The 21546-nt window shown below is 38.1% G+C and overlaps 1 protein-coding gene across 4 annotated transcripts in view; it reads left to right on the top strand.

The window, feature by feature from the left end:
* Window positions 1-21546, top strand: part of PDE5A (phosphodiesterase 5A) — a 103612-nt gene that overhangs the window by 65176 nt on the left and 16890 nt on the right. For 3 of the 4 annotated variants that reach the window (XM_057383584.1, XM_057383581.1, XM_057383585.1), the window contains 10 exons: window positions 1560-2142; window positions 2812-2901; window positions 9818-9889; window positions 10951-11040; window positions 12201-12338; window positions 12822-12889; window positions 13739-13847; window positions 15580-15664; window positions 18494-18669; window positions 20048-20107. In XM_057383584.1, the coding sequence (XP_057239567.1) occupies window positions 1560-2142; window positions 2812-2901; window positions 9818-9889; window positions 10951-11040; window positions 12201-12338; window positions 12822-12889; window positions 13739-13847; window positions 15580-15664; window positions 18494-18669; window positions 20048-20107 (1471 nt within the window). The remainder of the gene's footprint in view (window positions 1-1559; window positions 2143-2811; window positions 2902-9817; window positions 9890-10950; window positions 11041-12200; window positions 12339-12821; window positions 12890-13738; window positions 13848-15579; window positions 15665-18493; window positions 18670-20047; window positions 20108-21546) is intronic. The other variant, XM_057383582.1, reaches the window with a different exon arrangement.

Raw genomic sequence — 21546 nt, 5'->3', positions numbered from 1 at the left:
CTTGGGTGAGGTAACTCCACAAAAAATMGGTATCACTGCTTTAATAAAGAAAKGTTATTGGTAGTTTTTAATAATTCAGTTTCTATAGCATGTTTGCCTGCAGTTGAGATCTCCAAATGGTATGTGATTGCAAAATCTGAAAAACTCTTTGAAATCTTCCTAACAGAAGTCAAATCRGTTTGCTTTTGTGGATCGCTTGCTATTAAAAATATTGTTGGAGTTTAGATAATCACTTTGCTTTGAATTAATGGTTAGTAGTGCTTGCAGTATTGCATCCTACAACATGAACGGAGGTGTGCTGTAAGGAAAATAAGGTTATTGTGCAGTGGTTTTCATATATAACGTACAGGGATATGTGTAACTGATCAGAGGCTGACTAACSTGACTCAGTTCCATGGTTTCATTCAGCTTCACTCGCAGAATTCCTGTGGTCTGCTGAGCAAATAAAAAATATCCCAAATTTAAAACATGACCACCATGAAAGGCTTCCAAAARATCAGAGTTGTTAATAGGATTTTTGCTGTTCCTAGGCTATGTTATGTAATAGAGCAAAAACCCATTTCTTCTGAGAGTAGGGCATGTGCTATGAGGAATCCTCAACACTGTAAATGAAATAAAAAGCCCYGTGTTTAAAAAAAAAMCCAACCAAACTAAAGACAAGAAGAAATCCAAACAGAAATCCCTCAGATTTTGGACAAGAAATTATTATGATGACAAAGTAAGTACAGTTGTGTTGTGATGCTATGCTGTATTTAGTGAGGACATTATTAGAGTTTGCTATCTAGTAGTAAGTTAATTTGAGAAACCCAGTTAAGAATATTAGAGATGCAGGGCTTTTTTTCATTGGTGATGAATTCTTAAAAGTATAATTTTAGGATTACTCAGTATTTGGAGTTGAGTTAGACAATGGGTTTCATCTGCAAGAAAAGGAAATAGGAAAGAWGCATGAAAACAGTTTATTCTTTCATTATTTTGAAGGGGGTTGAATTAGAAATACTCATTTTTCTTTAYGGCAATTTTCAAGCAAAACTCATGYTTTGAGTCCAACCAGCATTTTTCATTACTCAGAGATCAGGAGAAGTTAATTTAAAAACAGTATATTGGCAATGTAAAAATAGGACGGGTTGCAGGTGACTTGACAGAGGGAATTAAAATTAAAAATTATCTTTTTAGAGGTTAGAAACTGAAAGTATATATATGCCTTACACAGAAAACCAGATCTTAGGAGTGGGAAAGACTGGAACTTTTCAATCACAAAATTACGGTGTTAACTTCGGCTCTGTGTTCTGAAAGCCATAGTGTAAGCAGTCCTCCTCTGCCTATTCAGGTATTTCYTTTAGGCAAAATTACCTCCTTTTTATGGGGCAGAATATGTTACTGCTTAACCTGGGCTAAGTGCTGCCTAAAATTGAAGAATATTGATGCAAAGGAGCCTCAAGGTGTATCAGTGTCCTCTGTGTGAAAAGGTTTAGTTATCCTCTTCACAGTTTCAGCTTCCAAGATGCGTTAGAGGATTTTCAATTGCTGTCATTCACTGTCTTTCTGGTTTTGTTTTACAGAGAAATGGTTAATGCATGGTTTGCTGAGAGAGTTCACACCATCCCAGTCTGCAAGGAGGGAACCAAGTCCCAGAGTGAAGTCTGTGCCTGTCACCAGCCTGCCTGTGCTGAGACCACCAACTCTGGGACACCAGCGAGGAAAATCTCCGCTTCTGAATTTGACAGACCCTTAAGGCCAATTTTTGTCAAGGACTCAGTAGGAGCAGTGAGCTTCCTCTCTGGCTCTGACAAGAAGGAACAGATGCCTCTGCAATCTCCAAGGATTGAGACCAGCGCAGGGGATCAGTGCTCGAGACTTTTAGAACTTGTCAAAGACATTTCCAGTCACTTAGATGTCACAGCGCTTTGCCATAAGATCTTCCTGCATATACACGAGCTGATAGCAGCTGATCGCTATTCCCTGTTCCTGGTGTGTGAGGACAGCTCAAATGAGAAGTTCCTCGTGAGCAGACTCTTTGATGTGGCAGAAGGCTCCACCCTGGAAGAAGCTTCCAACAACTGCATTCGCCTGGAGTGGAACAAGGGCATTGTGGGTCATGTGGCAGCCATAGGGCAGCCTCTCAATATCAAGAATGCCTATGAGGTAAGCCAAGGAAATTTATCTTCAGCAATTCTTGAAAAAAGATGCAGCCAYGTTATCAGCTGCTGGAATATTGCCATTGTAGTGCCTGTATTTGGTGCTATATTGACTTAAAGTCGTCAAGATGCAAACCCAGCATATAGGTGCTATAGATATATGGGTATACAGAAACATCAAGCTAGGACTAAAAAAAGTCAGAGTTCCATTGAGGTGATTATTCTGAGTTCAGTACTGAGGTGAATAAATAAAACAAGCAATTTCTGATAAAAGCAAATCCATGAACCACTTTAATGAAACTGTTCCTCTGTGGGAGTGTATCTTACAGTTTATTTCTGTTTTTCTTGATGATAAAAGCTAAACTGGGGATGGTTAATTCATGAGCATTTTTATTATAATGATGGTGTAAGCTCAAAAAAAAGCTTGTAGGGATGGAGGATTTTTGTTCTTCATGGCCATTGTCTTAATCTGCTGGCACTCATGTTCCACAGAAATGGGTTTTTGTTGTTAACATGTTGATAGTAACGACTTTATATAATTATTGGCAAGGAATGGAACCATTGTTATCCTGGGTAACAGTCAAATCAAATATTCAACTTTCCTTAATCTRTAAACCAAAGGAGACCAACTGGCCTTTAGGCAACCAATTTAATAATAATATTTTTCATGTATTAGGATCCAAGATTCAATGCAGAAGTTGACCAGATCACGGGTTATAAGACTCAGAGCATTCTCTGTATGCCAATAAAGAATCACAGGGAAGAGGTAAGTTGCAATCTTTGGATCATTTCATGTAATACTGTTCCCAGCCATGCTGATACTTTAAACTTTCATTAGCTGGCAATCATCATCTTCCAGTATAAAACCATCTTTTGCTTTTTTTTTAAAAGACTGCTTATGTTTGTTTAGACTGCAATTTTATCTTATCTAGCTCAGTAATGTAAGCCAAAGGGAACTGTCAGGAAGAGTTTAATCCCAGATGCAGCAGTAGAATATATGTATTTAACTCTGGAAGTGCTGTTTCTGCTTCCTGTGCTCAGTATCTGTCAGCATTCAAGTTCTCTGCACCTTTATTGGTCTATCTCAAATTGTGATTAAGTTACTGTAGCTCAGCTTAGCTTGTATCTATATTGCTTAATTTAGAGGGCACAAACTGGGTTTTATCATTGTCTAAAAACCTGATTATTTTTACACTCTCTCAGCTCAACATGGTTTTAAATTTATTATTTATGAGCTAAGTGCTTGACATCAGGCATTGAAAAACACATGGTGTCGATGTGATCCAGGAAGGTCATCCTCAAGTCATAACTTAAATTACTCTTAATTTAAAACAATGTGAATCTGCTCATTGAACTCTTGTCCGTATTTCCTGTCCATGCTGCTTCTCATCGGAGCTCTCTCATCCTGTCTCTTATTTTTGTTTCTTATTTTGGACTAACAACATCAGCCCTGAGTATTTGATGAGTGAATTCAATGAAGTCCATGAAAGCCAATGAATGGAGAAAAAAGTGAGATGTGCTCTTTGACTTAGAGAGTAAGGAAAGTGTGGTTGGGTTTTCTTTGATCCTGATGGCCTTCAGCCACATCACCAATTCTTAGCATACTGACAAAATGTATGGCTCTCCATAGAGTGTGTCAGAGCTTTGAAATGGAGATTTTCTCTCCTGGAATTCATTTATTTTTCAGAGCATTTATAGTTTGTTTCCAGAAAGCTCCAACTCCCCAAAAGAAATGTTGCTATGATTGACTGGAACACAGCATACCTTCTTTTTTTCTACTTTTCCATCTTTTACTCCTCTTGTAGATGGTCACCTTGACTTTAACTGCACTGAACCTTTTCTTCAAATTAAATGAATAGATTAAACTCCTGAATTAAATTGCTTATTGAATCATAATCTAGCTGACCAGAGCAGCAGTACATGAAGAAAGGAAATACTAGCTAAAAAATTTAGCTTAAATTATTTTGTTCCATTCTTCCAAGGCCAGCACTTGATGCTTTCCTTCTCCCACTCCTGTTTAAAAGTCTTCCCCTTTTTACCTGGCAGCAGCCACTACTGGCCCTRGGCAGTGGATGAGCCAAGCAGATGCTGTGTGAAGAGCTGTCAGGGATCAGGGGTCCATGTCAGGCTGATGCAAGGCTTTCAGTTTCACCCAAGCCATCCCATTTGTTTTTTGACAAATGGAAAAAGATGATACGCCTTGTGGAACTGGGAACAGAAATGAGCTACAAAGCCTTGCTGGCTGAGGAGTGTCAAAGTGCTCACTTCTCACCAGGTCCCAGTGGTGGGTGGGGAAGGAATAGGAGCTGCAGTCTGTTTGTCCAGTCCACCATGACTTAAGGGCTGAATAAACCTGCAATGGGCCGTGTCTTCAGCCAGCTTCCTCCTCCTGAGAGCATCAATGAGTGGAAATGAAGCAGGAATTTGTTTATTTGGACAAGTTCAGCCAACCTGGAGTTTGAGGAGTGTTACACTCGTATGCAATAATTTGAAGGCGCTAAACTGTAAGACTTACAGGAAAGAATGGCAGTTCCTAATTTTTTTCACATTTTTACAGTCTCTGTCAGAAGGTTTTTCTCACTCTTGCTATAACCAATGACTGACATGTTTTTGGAGAGACATTGGAGTCAGTGAATCTGTCATTAATTTTCCATTTGCATTCTGCTGCTTTCTCTGTTTAAAAACCCCCCAAACAACAAAACCAGAATWATGGCTCCTCCCTGTTAAACAAAAATAAATTATAGATAAAATTGAAAAAATMCCAAAGCCCCTCTAGAAATACTGACATTCATGAATGCTGCCTTAGCCCAGGATGTCAGCAATCACAGTGAAAAGATGATTCTGGAAGTCATCCAAAAATGAACAGTGAGAAAGAGAAGCAACTGGGGCTTTCTGTTTGTTTGTTTAGTATTAGTGCTATTTTTTTTAAAACAAAAGAGTCAGTAACGTAGAGGAGGAAAATCTCATGCTGGTTTCTAAATCCTCTGGGCCTGCTGAAGTACGGAGATTTTTCCAGTAGATGTTTTTTACATTTGCCTATATTTCCACGAGGCATGTGAGAAACCAAAGTTTCATTTAAAAATAACAGCTAGTAAGAAATTCCATAAATGAAAAGAAAACAATTTGATTCACAGAAGAGCTYCCAGACAGGACCCAGGAATTAGCAACAATGAGAGACACTGCAGTGCACTAAAACTTTACCTTTGCACAAATGCASATGAAGAACGGAATTACATCTGCTTAATACTAAAACAACTTTTCTTAATCCCCTGCTCAACCTATTCTTGCTGAYAGAAATGCTGCAGATATGTTGCACTTCAGATGCATAAAACTCTGCTGATCATGTCATGTAAGATCAGATTTTCTCTTCTGGTGATTCTTCTGTCAGAGCAGAGAATTGTATACAGTTATCTAGACATCAGTAGCTAGGAGGTGCTGCTTGGATTATTGATGTTTATCAGAACACAGCAAAACCTTCAAAACACACTGAATTTTTATCCTCAATAGTATACACATATGAAAAGTTATTATTAGCCAGTTTGTACCACAGAGTTACATGGTTATTTCTTGTGCAGGAGGAAACTGGTGCTGTTGTCACCAGGCTTTAGCTTGAGCTGTCCTTGTGAACCATTCCAGTGCTATGGGGCTTTTCAGAAATCAGGGCCGTACACTGCTGGCAGAAGACCCAAATGTGGGCCAGTTCAGCACTGTGRATCTCAAAAAGCATCTTCTCACTCTTGCTGTGTCCTCAAGCCTTTAATTCTTCAGAAGCTCCAAAAGGTACTGATTTACTCTCTAGAGCTCTTGTCAAGTCAGTAAGTGCAGTGGCACRTTTTTCCTGTTTTGTCTTGGATTCCGGACATGGAAAAACATTACAGAAGCTGTTGCAAATAATGATCACCTCGAATGTCCCCATATGGTTTTGGAGACATTTGTAAACAAAGTCATTTTGACAGGACTGGAAAGGAAATAGGAGTCCTTACTCCATTCCTTAGCTTAAACCATCCTGTGGAGCACTCCAGAGCTGATGCAAGACTCAGCACAGCACTCCAACAGGTTTGGAATGCCTGGAGAATGGATGCTTTCTGAAGCACAGAGTCACCACAGGTACTGTAGAACACATCCAGGAATGTTTTCTGTTATTCCTTCTTTTTTTTCCTTTGAGTTGTGCATAATAATTTGCCTAAAAGTCAATCTCAGTTGAATTTGTACTAAAATCTGTAGGATTTTCTCATATGGAGCTTTTAGCTGAATTAACTGATACCTCTCTCCCAGGCTGTATGTAAGACTGAATTTCCTAGGGAAATGTTGGGTTTTTTTTCCTGGCAATGCTCACTCATTTGTTTGGTTTGCTGTTTACTTGGCCCTATCTCCTGTTGCTGGGAAGCCTTTCCTAACAAATCAGAGGTGCGACTATTTACAACAGCCTTTGAAAATACTCTGTTGAACTTGATTGTGTAAAATGGGACTGGGCATGTCACTGTTAGCCAGCTAAGTTATTTTCTCCCCCAGTGAACCTTTCAGCTATCACACATCCCAATCACTGCAGTGCAGAGCAGGTCTAGCCAAGCTGTGTTTAAACAAACTCGCTYAGTTCCAGCAGCAGTCTTGCTGCAGGATTATGGAGATCAGTAATTTGCTTCTTGGATGGATTTTCAGCTTATGCTGAGACACACATTATAGTAGCTAGACTGCTGCAAAGCGTGGAGGCTACTGCTGGCATGAATGATAGAAGAGGATGGGAAATTTTTGTCGATTAAAAAGGGAAGTCTGTAAATACAGTTCTGTCCCTGCAGGATAATTTTATAAGCTTGAATCAAACCTCTACGAAACCAGGAGAGCAAAGTAAGGTTTACACCACTTTGTCTTCTCAAGTGGATATGTTTTCTTATCAAAAATGTCATGTTTCCCATTTTCAGTTACCAGTCTTTGGCTTCAATGTGATTTTTCTTCAGGTGCCAACAAATTAAATACAAAACATATCTCCTTAAGAAGCAAAGTTAATTATGTTTTTAAGTCAGCTAAAGTAAGAACCCACTAAAAAAGGCACCAGCTGCTGGTAGAGCTGGATCAGCTTTCACAGAGTTAGGCCTGTAATTTTAATGTGCGAAAAATTGCAGCATGAAATAAGCCAGATAAAATCCAGAGCACAGTCAACAGCATCAAAGTCATCCGTCATCACTTACTGGGAAGGACTCAAGGTAGCYTGCTACTTTTAGAGACAGGACTCAGCTATTGCTAGCAAATAGGAAAATTAAGTTCTCTGATAATTAGGAGAAATTTCTTCTTGTAATGTGGATCGGGATTTATTAAATTGGAAAAGTAGCACAGACAGAAAAGAAAGGCTTGAGAACAAGCACTGGAAAATCACCTGTGTTAGCAGCAAGAAGGGAGTCAGGAAATCTGTGTTCAGATGTGGTAAAAAATGTGTGGGTTTTGACTCAGTAATTGATGGAAGTTTTGTTCTCCTTCTTTGGGATTGAAAGTAAGGCAACAATTCCATCATCAAAATTGCTTTTTGTGTTCATTATGTATGTCTGAATGTATGATCTGACTGAAAATAGCGAATTACTTGGTTTCTGATCCAAAGGTATTTTCTTTGCTCACCTCTTACACACTTTGCAAACAGCAAACCTGGCAGAAGGCTCTTGTTGGGAGCTGCAGGACTCCTCTAGAGATCGTATGTTCTATAATCCCACCTGCCTACTCAAACTGGGAGAAAGCTCAGGAAAATAAGTGTGTAGCACTCYACAGAACACTGCTTGCTTCAGTGATTAGGCCATAAACCCACAGGTGTCAAAGTATAAGCAGATCCTAATCACTTCAATCTTTCCCTCACTCTTGGTTTTATTCACCCAGAGTAACATTTTAATTTTTTTAGTTCCCTGTGTAGTTGAGCTCAGAGTAGTTGGTCACCTGTGATTGAGTTTTATGGCTGGTGCAAACCTAACTCCCAGCTGGGCATCACAGACCAGGCCTATTGTTATTTCTGATTTGTTTAGAATAAGTATTAAAAATGAGGATTTGGGGTTCATACTGTACTTAGTATTCACTAAAATGCAGGCATATGTTCTCCATGGCCCAAAATGGTACCACATGATTGACTTGTGTCCTAATTACATAATTCAGTAACAAGAGCAGATCCTCTCGAGTTTCCTCCATCTTCTCCTAATTACTTGGTTGTAGGCAAGACCCCAATGGCTAAAAAATACCTGTCTGAAGTTTTTCTCATTACTGTCTCTACACCATACATAAATGAGGCCAGAATTTGGACCAATTTAATATTTAAAACTGTTCATTTGGTATGAAAAAAAGKGCACAATAGGAAGTTGTCTGAAAGTTTAGAACGCCACTGAAACAGCAGCAAAAAAAGAGACAGATTTGCATATGCACAAAATTCTTACCCTAACTGAGTCAATATGAATATTTAGCAGGTTTATTCTCCTCATTACTCTCTCCCTCTTCAGTTAAAACCTTTTATTGAAAGACTTTATAAATGATGTAAAACTGACCGTTTCTCTTGGAACCCCTCCTTTTGTTAATGCATCAGAAACCTGCAGTGCTGATAAAAGGAGCCTAAATAATTTGAGGGTTTTTTTTCTGTATTAATATGGTCCTTTTACTGTTTTCTTATAGCTTTTTTAAGCATTGCAGCCTTTGTGTCCTGGAGGGGATGTATTTCAACAACAAACATGAAAGTACTCACCTTTTGGATGATAAGCCTCTGGCTTCCTTGAAGTTGTCTTAGCTTATGCTGAATCAGAACAGAAAAAAAAAATTAATACCCAGAGAAGATAGTGGCATGGGAAGAGGTCTAACCATTAACCTCTGCACATATAGGTTAACATAAAAGCATAATAACTGGTTAAGGGATTTGCTTTCATTCAAAGCCTGCCAGAGAATTATATAGGCCAGTGGTGCATTATTATTACAGAAAGGAAGTTCAGTGGATGAGAAATATTCCTTACTGAAGTAAATAAGAAGTTGACTGTGGGAAAAATYGGGTTGTATGGAATGGAGCTGACAATTAAGTGTTTTTTTCAGACAGACATTTTTGAGCCCACAGTTGGCAGCGATTCATGCTACAGAACAATGACCTTCCTTATAGCATCAGTATTTTGGGAATGCTAGGCTGAGAGATAGTAAATTGTCTTCTTTTCCATTACAAAAATAAACCCACGTCTTCCATTAGTTTAGCAGTTAYAACTTTAACCATTAATAGCAAAACACAATTTTTTCAACATGCCCACCACAGTGCTTCTCTGATACTGTATATCCTAAAAAAGCAAGATGRAAAAACCACCATCATTACACCTTGCATTGGTTTTACACTACTCGGACCTCAAACAAAGAAAGTTCTTTGCAGCTTTTTCTATCACTTGTAATCATCCCAAAAAATCTGAAAATAGCTAAAAACTTGGCATACACTGTAAATCACATTAATAATACTTTGTCTCAAAAGGAATGGAAACATATAGAATTATATTAGGGAAAGGCTAAGGTCTTGAAATCCTATAATTTAGGGAATGTTTATGCATGAGAGATAAACCTTTTTTATCCTAAAAATTTAAATTGAAAGTACTTGTAATGATACTTTATTATCTTATATAAATATGCCTAGAAATGGAACCCAGTGACAGACTCCTAAAAATTAGCTAATTTCTCCATTTTGAATGCACTAGGTTGTTGGTGTGGCTCAAGCAATCAACAAGAAATCCGGAATTGGTGGCACTTTCACTGAACARGATGAAAAGGTATCAAAGCTGGATGTTTATATATTCTGTTTTCATAGGGGAAGGGAGGGGTGAATATGTTTTTAATTTTCCTGCTGCTCATAATTTTTTAAGTTATCAAAAAATTAAACGTCTCTGAGAAAGTAAACATTCCTGGTAATACGGCAATTTTTTTCTTTATGAGGCCATGAGAAATGTGGATGTGAAATAATTTCTGGATCATGTTATCTGTCATATATTTCTGAACTACAGACTTGCTCTACTGAAATGCATTGTAAAACATGTTCATCACTTTTAATGGACATAATTTTTAATTAATTGGTTCTAACTCTCCTRGCAAGCCCAACAAACACATTTTGAATATTAAAATTTGTGGAGTGGTTCTCTTTTAAAATACTATGTCATTTGTCAACACAGCATTTGCAGGAAAAGAACAAGTTTCAGATAAATTATGAACAATAAATGTGAGAATCAGGAGAGCAGACAGTAGAATTGATTTCTAATTCTCACATTGCAGTTGCTTTCCAAAATTTCCAGACTTGACGTTCAGATTGGTGGGCAAAAACCAGGCTGTGCTCAGGCTGAAGAAGCTGACTTAACAATCAGCAATAAAAGAATCAGAATACACCCTTTCTCTTTGAAAACTCCCCCTTTAAAACAAAATGCACACGGAGTATCTGCAGRCTATCAGAATTAATCCCATACTGAATGAGGAAAATATTGTGGGATTGCTATGTTAGCAAATTCTTATTTTCACTTCCCAAGAGAATGAATTCCCTCAGAGGGGAATTGCCRCAAAATTATTTTTTCCTTCAAGCTGCTTTTTAGATGAACCCTGCTTGTAACAAGATAGTGATCTTCAGAGTTTAGCTTAAAAAAAAGGAGAAGGGATTCTTGAGGAAATAAGAAATTACAAGTAACTGAAAAAAACTCAGACCCTAAATGTSTGGTAGCCAAAAATAACAAAAATATCAATTCATACTTCACAATGAAAACAAAACATTTCAGTAGCTTATTTTTGGTAGAGTTAAGATGCTGTGGGACTTTATCTCCRTGAGGTGCTCATGTTCATTTGTCTCCAGGATTTTGCTGCATATTTGGCATTTTGTGGAATTGTTCTCCACAACGCTCAGCTGTACGAGACGTCTCTGCTGGAGAACAGGCGCAATCAGGTAGGGCCAGCAGGTTTGTCCCACGGATACAGAATTATTGAGGGTCTGCAAGTAATCGGTGCCTCCCCTTCCTGTTTGTGGTGTGGTGGTTATTCCCTGGCTGCTTTTAATCCCTGTGACTGAATGCTGTGTGTCTCTGAAGCTCTCATGAACTGCACTGGGAAGGAGCTGGGCACATTCCAGCCTGGGCTGGGAGAGGTGGCCCATGTAGGGAMAGAAGGTGAAGCTGTGTGTCAGAAAATACTTGATACTGCCTGATGTTATCCTGTGCTTCACTGTATGCATTATACARCCAGGGGTGGCACACTCTGGAAATTACAGACAGAATCACCCCTGCAGAGTACAGACCATTTTTTCAGGCTGTGACCACTTTGACAATCACTAACAGTATTTTCAGTAATGATCAGATGGAAAACTGCATTTCCTCCTGATTGCAAAAGCTGTGCTTTGCAGCCAGCTTTCTAACTGATGTGTTATTAATGCCATGGCCTTTATTGATGAATGTGCCTGCCCTGTATGATGTGATAATGTTTCAGAGAAAAGACAGGACAGCAGTTGYTTTAAATATTTCCTGGTAGGTCTGAGCTTCCAAGTGACTATCAGTGTTGGCAAATTGGTACAAGTTTGGCTAGTTTTTAAAATTGCCTTCATGTTTCTTGTAAGGAAAAAAAGAGAGCATCTGAGCAGTTAAGTCCTTCAACAGCAGCTTTGAAATACAACGTCTAAACAATGTTTTCAACAAATTAGTTCATTAGGATCTGTTAGAATTACAAGAGAATAATTGTGTGCAGAGGTCTTGAAAATGGAAATATTACCGGTTTGAGAATGTACACATGAGCCATAGGAAATTATTAGGTTTCCTAAGGACATGCAGCTGTGTTGTCTGGAGTTCTAAGGTTTCATTTGACCTATTAATCCTAAATCTAATCAGCATCTCTGACTGAAAGCATCAGACAGCTAATTGTGCTCTTTATTTCTTCCATAAAAAGACTAAAACTGGCTAATATTGGCTGTTACCTTGAAATCTGTGTGACAGCCAAAACTTAATTTTGGTCACAGACATACACATTGGCTTCCCTAATTCAGGGGAAGACATCAGTAATGATAATTACTGCATAAATCACAATTAGTCAAACCCTCACAAATGACCTTTTCTTCAGGTGCTTCTCGACCTTGCCAGCCTGATTTTTGAGGAGCAGCAGTCTTTGGAAGTAATCCTGAAGAAAATTGCAGCCACTATCATATCCTTCATGCAGGTGCAGAGGTGTACCATCTTTATAGTGGATGAAGATTGTCCYGTGAGTATGTTTATTTTGTCTGAAGGCAGAAGTGTTTATTCCCTGGTAGTGGTGTGGGCTTCCTTCCACTCTGACTCAGTGGTATTTCTGTCCCATTGTGTATTTTGTTGTCTTTTCATCCTCTGTCCTTTCTTTCATGACATCTTCTCAGGCTGGGTGTTGGCCTGGGAGGTTTTGGTCTTGTGTAATTAAAGAATTTCTGTGCTGCCACATAAATTTGGCACAGCTTGTAAATACTGGCATTTCTTCTCTGGGTCATCAGCAGAGACTGAAGACACTTCAGTGATATTTAAAATTRTATCAAAAGATAGCTTTGTGGTAGGATCTGGTATGCTTGATGATAGATGTGAAATGAAGCTGAATAATTTTACATGAGTACAGAATAGGTTTTGATAATTGCGGCAAGGTTTTAATGAGTAACACTACTCTAAATTATGACAACCTTGTACTCCTATGTATTCAAACATCCTCTTGKTATTCCAGGATACATTTTCTAGTGTCTTTCACATGGAATCTGAGGAATTAGAAGAATCAGCTGAAAATCTGAAGAGGTAAACCAATCAATTCAGACTTTGTTCATCCCACCATGTTGAAGAAACTGCTTTTAATAATCTTTTCATAATAGCACTTATTTCTGCTAGATCCCAGGTATYGCTGCTCTTTTTCTACAATATGTTTTTCCCTGAAGTATAGACATATATATAGTGCATAGACWAACTCTCTAGCCTTAACAAGTTCCCACTGAGCAGAACAGGAGTTAGGCCTGATCTTTTCACTTCGCCAGTCTAAGGACATATTTGTATTTCAAGGCTAAGCTATGGAAATACACAGATGAACTGCTCTAAAACTGATCTGAAAGAAATCTGCRTGTTGCAGAGAAGACATATGTAAATTAGAAGATAATAACCAAAGTAATGCTTTTAATCAATTATTCTAATCATTATCCTCATCTGATAGATAAGGAAGATGACTCAAATAACATGTCTGTCTAAATCAAGATTAGAGTCCTAAAGTTCCAACTTTCACTCATCTTTGAGAAACCATTAAGGAGCTCAGCTGGCAGGAAAAGAGAGAGCTAAAAGCTGAACTAAAATACACAGATTAAATAATTTACAAAGTTAGCCTGAATCTCTGTATTGAAACTTGAAAATTACTGTCTCTGTTCATCAAAAACAGTTGTTTCAAATACTGTCAGAAAGCGACACAGTTGTATATAAAATGCTGTACTACAGATACTGTGTGCAGGGAGGAAGCAGATTTTCCAAGCCCCTTTGATGTCGTTTTGCAGCAAATATTTATTATATTAAGTTTAAYCCCATGTATGTAGAAAATGATGTCCAAAGTGCTGGCATAATGAAATTACTTTCTTATGCTGATAATAAAAATATTGTATCCTTCAGGGACTATGACACAAACAAAATCAATTACATGTATGCTCAGTATGTCAAGAACACGATGGAGCCACTCAACATCCCAGATGTCTGCAAAGACAGAAGATTTCCATGGACAGTAAGTGAAATAAGATTAGATTTGAAATTCAGAAATGGAAAATRTTCTTCTGCTTCCCTTTCAATCTTTTTTGGTTTTTATTGTTACTGTCAATGTAATGGCCCCAGTCAGAATGACACAAACACAAAGGAAGGTGCACAGCGAGTGCTGGGAGGTTCTCAGATTTCCTTTCTTGTCCTTGCAAAGATGAATGTTATAAATGGATGTTGTTTGTTGGAGTGGASATGGATCAGCTTCACTTCTCTTTGGGAGCTTTTGCCTAACACTTGCTCAGGTGTGAGTTGGTTGTATGGTGGATGATGGAGCACATGGATATCAGAGAGTGAGCAGGGAAGGTCACTTGGCAAGGCTCAGGTTGCAGTCAGGTTGCCTTCATAGCCACCATCAACAAAAAGCAAACTTTTAATTTTGTATTTTCAATGCAGAAATTAGAAAGATGTCTGCTCTTACTATTTTGTTTAAGCATGTTGGTGAGGTGGTAATGAGAGGGAGAGGAGTAACTATGGTCAGCAGATGGCTTTTTACCAAAATTTGTTCTGAGATGCAGAAAAGAATCAGAAAAGAGAATGCTCAGTGTGATTGTTCCAGTAACTGGAAAGAAAGGGCAGACTCAAGGTGGGGAGCTGTGAGGCTTCCCTTTTTTTTTTCTGTGCAATGTTTCTTGGATGTGTGTTTCTGTGAAGCATTGAGCAAGCACAGGAATTGAATTCTCAGACTTAACTGCAGGGCTGGAAGTACAGACAGAATCCGATGGATTACTATACAGATGAACAAAGAAAGAGGTGATTATTTTGAAGACATTTAAAAATAAAATGAATACCTTGAGAATCATCCAAACAACTGTTTGTCTGAAACAKCTTGTTCAGTAGGATTAGAGTTACTTGGATTTCTTTTTTTTTTTTCCTGGAATACATCTTATGCATGTAAAAGAAACTCATAAAAAGAAAATGATGGTGCTGTTAAAAGGAATTCTGGATAATGTTTTCTACCAACAGTGACTGCACCTGCACGACTGCATAGGAGCTGTCTCAAGGCAGGGCTGTAGCCTAAATGTTTGGAAAGCTGATGCACCCTGACATGAGGGAAATCCCAGGTGTTCCCAGTGCCCTAGAAACCTTGGCTTGCTCTTTCTTTGGAGGACATTCAACAGCATTCTTACTCACCTCATGAAAATCCTGCCAACATACTCTCTACACTCCCTGCACAATGCCAGATCACACAGCAATAATATAAAAAAAAGAAACCAAAAAAACCCAAAACAACCTTTTGAGCAGAAATATTAGTATGTGCCCATCAAGCTTTTGAGCAGAAATATTAGTGCGTGCCCATCTTTTTGGGCACATACAATTAGAGATTGGACCACGTGTACTTCTCAACAACTACCACATTATTCCTGGAGCAGTCAGAGCAGAACTACAGCCTTTTCTCACCAGGTATTTGAAAAAGAGACATTGTGTATTTTGTTCCATCCATCCACTCCCCAGATAAATTCAGTCTCCTTTTGCTGGAGCATGAGACACGATGCCAAGTCTGGGGAAGAGTGCAGAATGCTGACCTAGCTGTAGTAGTGTTCCTGCCTGATGTTTGTGTGCAAACTCATTGATTAAGTGGTTGCTTTTTGAAGGAGAATGTAAGCCAAGAATAGCTGAGTCCAGCTCTACAGCTTTTTCACTTCAGCCAGCTGAACAAGAGCTTTTAAAATTGTAACTGTATTTTTCTGTTTGTTTAACAGAATGACAATGCAGAAAATGTAAGCCAGARCATAAAGAGTTTGCTGTGTACACCAATAAAAAATGGGAAAAAGAATAAAGTGATAGGTAGGTATCTCTGCAAAAATACTGTTATACATTTAATAGATAAATTTATGTGCTCCACAGTAAATTCACAGCAACATTCAATCTCAAGCTGGGAGAGAAGATAAAATTGTTTTCATCTAATAGGTCTACTGCACCTTGAGTATAAATTTCTTACCGAATAAGTTGCCAAAGAGTAGAATAAGTGTCAGCCTGTGTTCCTGGCACCAGTAAGATCCACAAGCAAACAGAAAGCAAAATATACTGAACCTTAGATAGGAGCATGAATCCAATTCCCTCACCTTTAAAAAATCTGGCAAGTAAATATTGAGTTCCAAGAATGCCTTTTTAATGGTCTTCAAATAATTTTCTTTCAGAATTATGGCAAAACTGCATGGYCCAATTTATAGAGTAAATATGAAGTCCCTTTTTTGTGAAGACAGGGGTTTTTTTTAACCTCTGAAGCAGTAAGACAAATTTCATCTTTATCCAATGGAGWTTGCTGAAATTTCTTTTGCTATTAGCTTTTTTCCTGAATTCTTTTATTATTTATAATTTCCAGCAAACCCTGAAAGACCTAGATGAAGACTGAACTGTGGAACTTTAATTAGAGATATTTCACCATGCTGTGAGCTATTGATAAAACAGTTGCATGGGATCTTTTTTTCTATTGAGATTTTCTATTGAAGTTCAAACTGAAAATTTCAGTCAGGWCACCCATTCAGGTGGGCATTTCAAATCTGAGTCATTCTCATTGCGAAATGCTCTTTGAAGTCTTTCATGGTTTCACAGCTGCCTAATGTTCAATTATTTTATAGGACAAAGTCAAGAAGTTGTCTTTGGGACAATACCCAGAAGTTTTTTTACCATTCTATGTAGCATAAATGACTATTATTAGAAGTCTAGTTTCTTTTAAAAAAATATTTTTAAGATGTAAAATACTCTTAAAAACAATTTTAAAAAAAACTGGAAAAAAACTGGAAAAAAAGCCCTAGAAATTGGGAAGTGGTATGGGTGATGGAAAAAACTGTCAACATCAAAACCAAGCAAATCTTAGTAGCAAGAAATATAAAAAAAAAACTTCGTTCTCCTGACTTGTGCGTTTCTCAGGTATGAGGTAAAAGCTTTACAGAATCTTGCTGTGATTTTATAACTATGTTCCTGTGAATGACTTTTGAGCTCCTTTATTTGTCATCAATGGACMTCTCAGTGCTTTGGGGAAGTTTTTGAAAGAGGTTAAAGAGTCTAAAGTAATGCACAATACATTCACTGCAGTTGTCTAACTTTTTAAGAGACGTATATGTGCAAATACTGTGTCTGCAAAGAATTCATTTACTTTTGTGGCATAATCACTGATAGGTCTTAATCCTGTGTTCATTACATCACAGTTGCTATGGAAATAATTATAATGTCATAAACTGTGCTAAACAGAGTTCTGAAAGTCAGTTTCATGGGATTTTCCTCAAGAGTTTCATGTCAGCTTCTTTTTTCCCCAGAGAAAGTTCATCTTGTTCCTTATTTGAATGAAGGCTTATTTGATGGGATTCTTTTTTTATTGTGATTTGATGATCTATTCCATTTCATCTCATTCCATAAAGGTTAGGAATCCTGCTTGCCATATTCAGATACACCAATCCCTGCTACAGCTACATTTACAGCTACAGCTATAATGGTTTTACTGATCTCTTTAGAGGAGACTCTTAAATTCCCCAAAGAGAATATCATTTGGAAACAGGACAGTGTTACATTGTTACCAGACATGCAAACATCTACTTGTGAGGCCAGTGTTCTAAAACTGCTTTGCATGTATGTGCTGCATTCTTTTCCTCAGTTTTATTATCTGCTGTAATGGGGAAGATGCACACATGGCAATTTTTTTCAGAATTTTTAATTCACAGCTGGGATATCTTCACACTTGGCCAGGAAAATGCAGCTTTTATGCTCTAAACCGTTAGTTCTCACATTCCTGGCAGTGAGAAACATTTGGACTCCTTTAAGACATTAATCACCACCAAAGCAGTTTTGGCCAAAGACAAGATATTCTCAYAGTACAGCTGCTTTAATTAATATTYWGATTTCTTAGCAGGTAAAACTAAGGGCAAGTTCAYGTCTGAATTCCCCTCTGTGTCAGGATTTAAGATGCAGCAAGGTGTGGTAGAAGTTGCCTATCAGACTTTGTCAATGGCATGTGCACAGAAAGTCCAGAAATTCTTAACAGAAAATAAACAGGTGTAAATATCAACCAGTTTGAACCTGAATTTAGTCAGATGCTTCTCAAGGAGTTCAGTAATGTTTGGAAGAGGCTGTAATTCAACCACATCCTCATAGAATGTACTTCAGCTTTGAACCTCAACTTGGGTATTCCATGTTTAGATCATTTACTTGAAAAAAATCCTGSTACTGACTCAAATAAGGAAGCGAAAACTCTGTGTACCACTGTTCTGACTTTCATAAATGTTCTTTTGGCATGGTTGCAAAATCTAATTAGCTTCCAAAGGACAAATTGTCTKTAGGGATTAAATCAATCTAGAATACTATTAATACTAAAAGTTAGGATGAAAAYGACCCTAGAATTTCACAGGATAATCAAGTCCCTAAAGCCCTGCATTTTTGGTTTACAAATTCTAATCAATACTTTTGAATTTACTAAGTGTCTATAATATTTTAACATTTGTTTTGTAATACATTGAAATTACTTTTGAAAAAGAAGAAGGTAAATCATATAGCACTCCTGTGTCATTTAGGTATATTGGTAGTTTATACTGTAAGCTAAACTGTCCCAAACTTAATTCCTGATACAATATGTTGGCAATTCTCTGTATTACTTCCTTTCATTTCTGTGTCCCAATACAGGGGTTTGCCAGCTTGTGAATAAGATGGAAGAAAACTCAGGAAAAATCAAGGCTTTTAACAGAAACGATGAGGAGTTCCTGGAAGCGTTCGTCATCTTTTGTGGCCTGGGGATCCAGAACACACAGATGTATGAAGCTGTAGAAAGAGCCATGGCCAAACAGATGGTGACATTAGAGGTGAGTCCAAAATCTAGGTGGTCCTTAATTAACCCCCAACAGACCCTAATGTTGGCCACATTTATCAGTTACTCACAGGGACACTGAACAGAGATTGTTCTCCCTCAGGAGAACAGCACTGGGCTCTTGAGCTGCTCAGGAATTCTCTGTGTGTTTCTGACTCTGAAAGCAGACTCTTTAATTTGGTATTCTGTCTTAACTTCACTCCTGAGATTTAGTGGGGAGCTGGAGGCAGCTTTTCCTCTCTGTGATGCTGCACCCTGCACACAGTGGGTGCGTTCTGTCGCGTAGAAGAGGAAATGGTTTGGCAGCTTAAGGGGCTGCCTTTTCTTGGCTGAGGGTTTTTGTGACYGTTTTGGCTCAGTCCTTTACACAAATCAGTGTGAGGAGTAACAGCAGCATTATTGTAGGTTTCCAGCAATTTCCTCAGACTCCATCAAACCATGTCAACATGAGCATCATCTGGTCCCAGCCTTTGAACTGGTCACTGTTGAGTTTAACAGCTGAAGAGGTCTTTAGTTTGAGAAGCTGAACTACTGAAAGGTGATAAGTTATACCTGAAAGTGAAAAATGTGTAGACTTTGGATCTCCTAATATTCATTATGTAAACAGAGTGTTTGCAGAGCTCCTAAAATGGGGTTATGTGCCCTGTAGCCTCTAAAAGAAACATTACAGCTCTCAAATAAATCTATATTAGGTCATGTTAAATTAAAAGCAGGCAAAATTATTGTCAAAATCATTTGCTTATATGGAAAACCAGCAATCCTGTCTCCTACTATAACACTTTATAAATAATGTAGGAAGTTCCAGCCAGATTATAGATTAGCGTATAAAATGGGTACTTTACCAAAAAAAAAAAAACAAAACTCCATAACATTTTCATGTCATATGTTCTCAATAGCTGAAAAATATGAGCTTATCTTTTAATTTAAAATGAATAYATTGTCTTTCAGACTTTTGTGTCAAATTTCAGTTAGGGCAAAGCTTTGTTTTATGTCTGAATAAACTCCTGAAATAAYTACTATGGCAATAATGTCAGGCTCATAATAAGAGCTATTTCATGTATTATTTGTCTTTGAAAGTGGGCCATGAAAACTTTCCAAAGAGAAAATCAGAGTTCTTTGCTCTTTTATAGAAACAATTTACGTTTTCTTGGCCTAATTATCTCAAGAAGATTCTGTGCAGTGCGAGATTTGTAAAAGATGCAGATATCTCCTCATATGCATTCAGAGAGCTCCCCTAAAACTGTCATGGGCCCTGTATGGACAGATTTCATCAGCAAATGCAGTGGAATGCTGAAAAATCTGCCATAGGACAAGTCCCTTGTTCTCACATTGCTCTTTTGTTTGTACTAAGGGCTGCTTTTTTCTTTCTGTAGGTTCTYTCATACCATGCTTCTGCTGCTGAGGAGGAAACGAGGGAGCTGCAGGTAACAGTGGTAATTGAATTTTTTACTATTACTTTAGAAATATTCCTTTGATAGAACTATCGAGAGGAGTCCTGTCCACAGATGTGAACCCTAAAAAGGCACAAGCACATCTTCCAGAAATCAAAATTGTAGTGAAGCTTGTACTGATGGGTTCCTGAGTTCAATAACATAAAAGGGAAAMATTGCAAAGATTGCAATAAGAGATAAACTCTAGAGAAAGTCAGTCAGTACAGGTCTGGTTCTTGCAATGCTCTGACTAGCTTCTGAGACAATCACAGCTGGTGCAATGTCAGTATCAGACTCATGATTAAGTATTTTAGAAACCAAATAATGAGAATTCTCTGTTCTGTACCTGAGTCTGAATGTTGTTTACCTTACAGTTTTGGTACCTTTCAAGCATCCCAAGTATGTGTGCAGCTTTATGGTCTTATGTATAAATTCTGTATTGAATTTTTCATGCAGTGATTTTGAATTTTTTTTATCGTTGTTTTTCTGTTCAGTGTTCTGTTCTGCTCATGTTTAATTCTGTGTTTAGAAGCCACTCCTAAAGAACAACTACAGCTAGCATTTCAAAGCACAGCATGTGYTTGGTTTCTCTGAGTCTTCAGCAGGTATCCCAGAGAAACAGCATCACCCCTGCTGCACCAGAACAAATGGGAGGGATGGAGGGAAAGGAAGGMAGGCAGGCAGGCATAGGGGGCCATGAGCTGGGTAACATGGGACTGGTCTGGACAAGCAACATAACAAAGTGTAAGACTAAGGATATTTCTGGAGTGGTGTCAGGTTTTTGAACCTCAGTCCTACCAGGCTGTTGCTCATGGATAAACAGCCATGACAAGACCAGAATGCAAAACCTCTCCTAAGGTTTCTCTTCAGGGGTTGAGATCTTTGTGGTTCCTTTGTTAGTGCTCAAAGAAACAACCAACCATAGCAAACCTGGAACTGGAGCAGTGTCCACTTCCAGGGCTTAACTGTTCACAGCTTCCTAATACAGTCCTGGTGTCAACCACCACTCTCCTAAGGTGATAGCAGAGCACAAGGACAGGCCTTTTTATTAGTGCTCATGTAATTTTTTTCTAAATTTTTACTTTAATTTTTTGCACTCATACTGTTGTATAACACATAAAATTGTGTTTCTGGATATACCTTTTTGCACTGTTCTGCTTCTAAATAATCTGAAAATAGATTATAAATTACCAGACAGTTGGACTAGAACATGGTTATAGGGCTCTTCCAACTGGAACTAYTCTATTCATTATCTGCCTTATGGAATAGGCTGCAGTCAATTTTTTTACTTTCATCATCATTTCCACATAGTACAGAACTGTCTTATTGCATAAGTCACCTCCTTTGAGCTTGGATATTCTGCAGCCTGCGTTTTACCATGCAAAGCAGATGAAACAAAGCAAAATCATTTGTAGTTGCCACCCATAGCCTCCTTTTCGCTG

Source organism: Malurus melanocephalus, unplaced genomic scaffold (genome assembly GCF_030028575.1).
Source record: "Malurus melanocephalus ecotype Western Australia unplaced genomic scaffold, MMel_1.1 scaffold_643, whole genome shotgun sequence".
Lineage (NCBI taxonomy): Eukaryota > Metazoa > Chordata > Aves > Passeriformes > Maluridae > Malurus > Malurus melanocephalus.
This window is presented reverse-complemented; position numbering and strand designations above follow the sequence as displayed.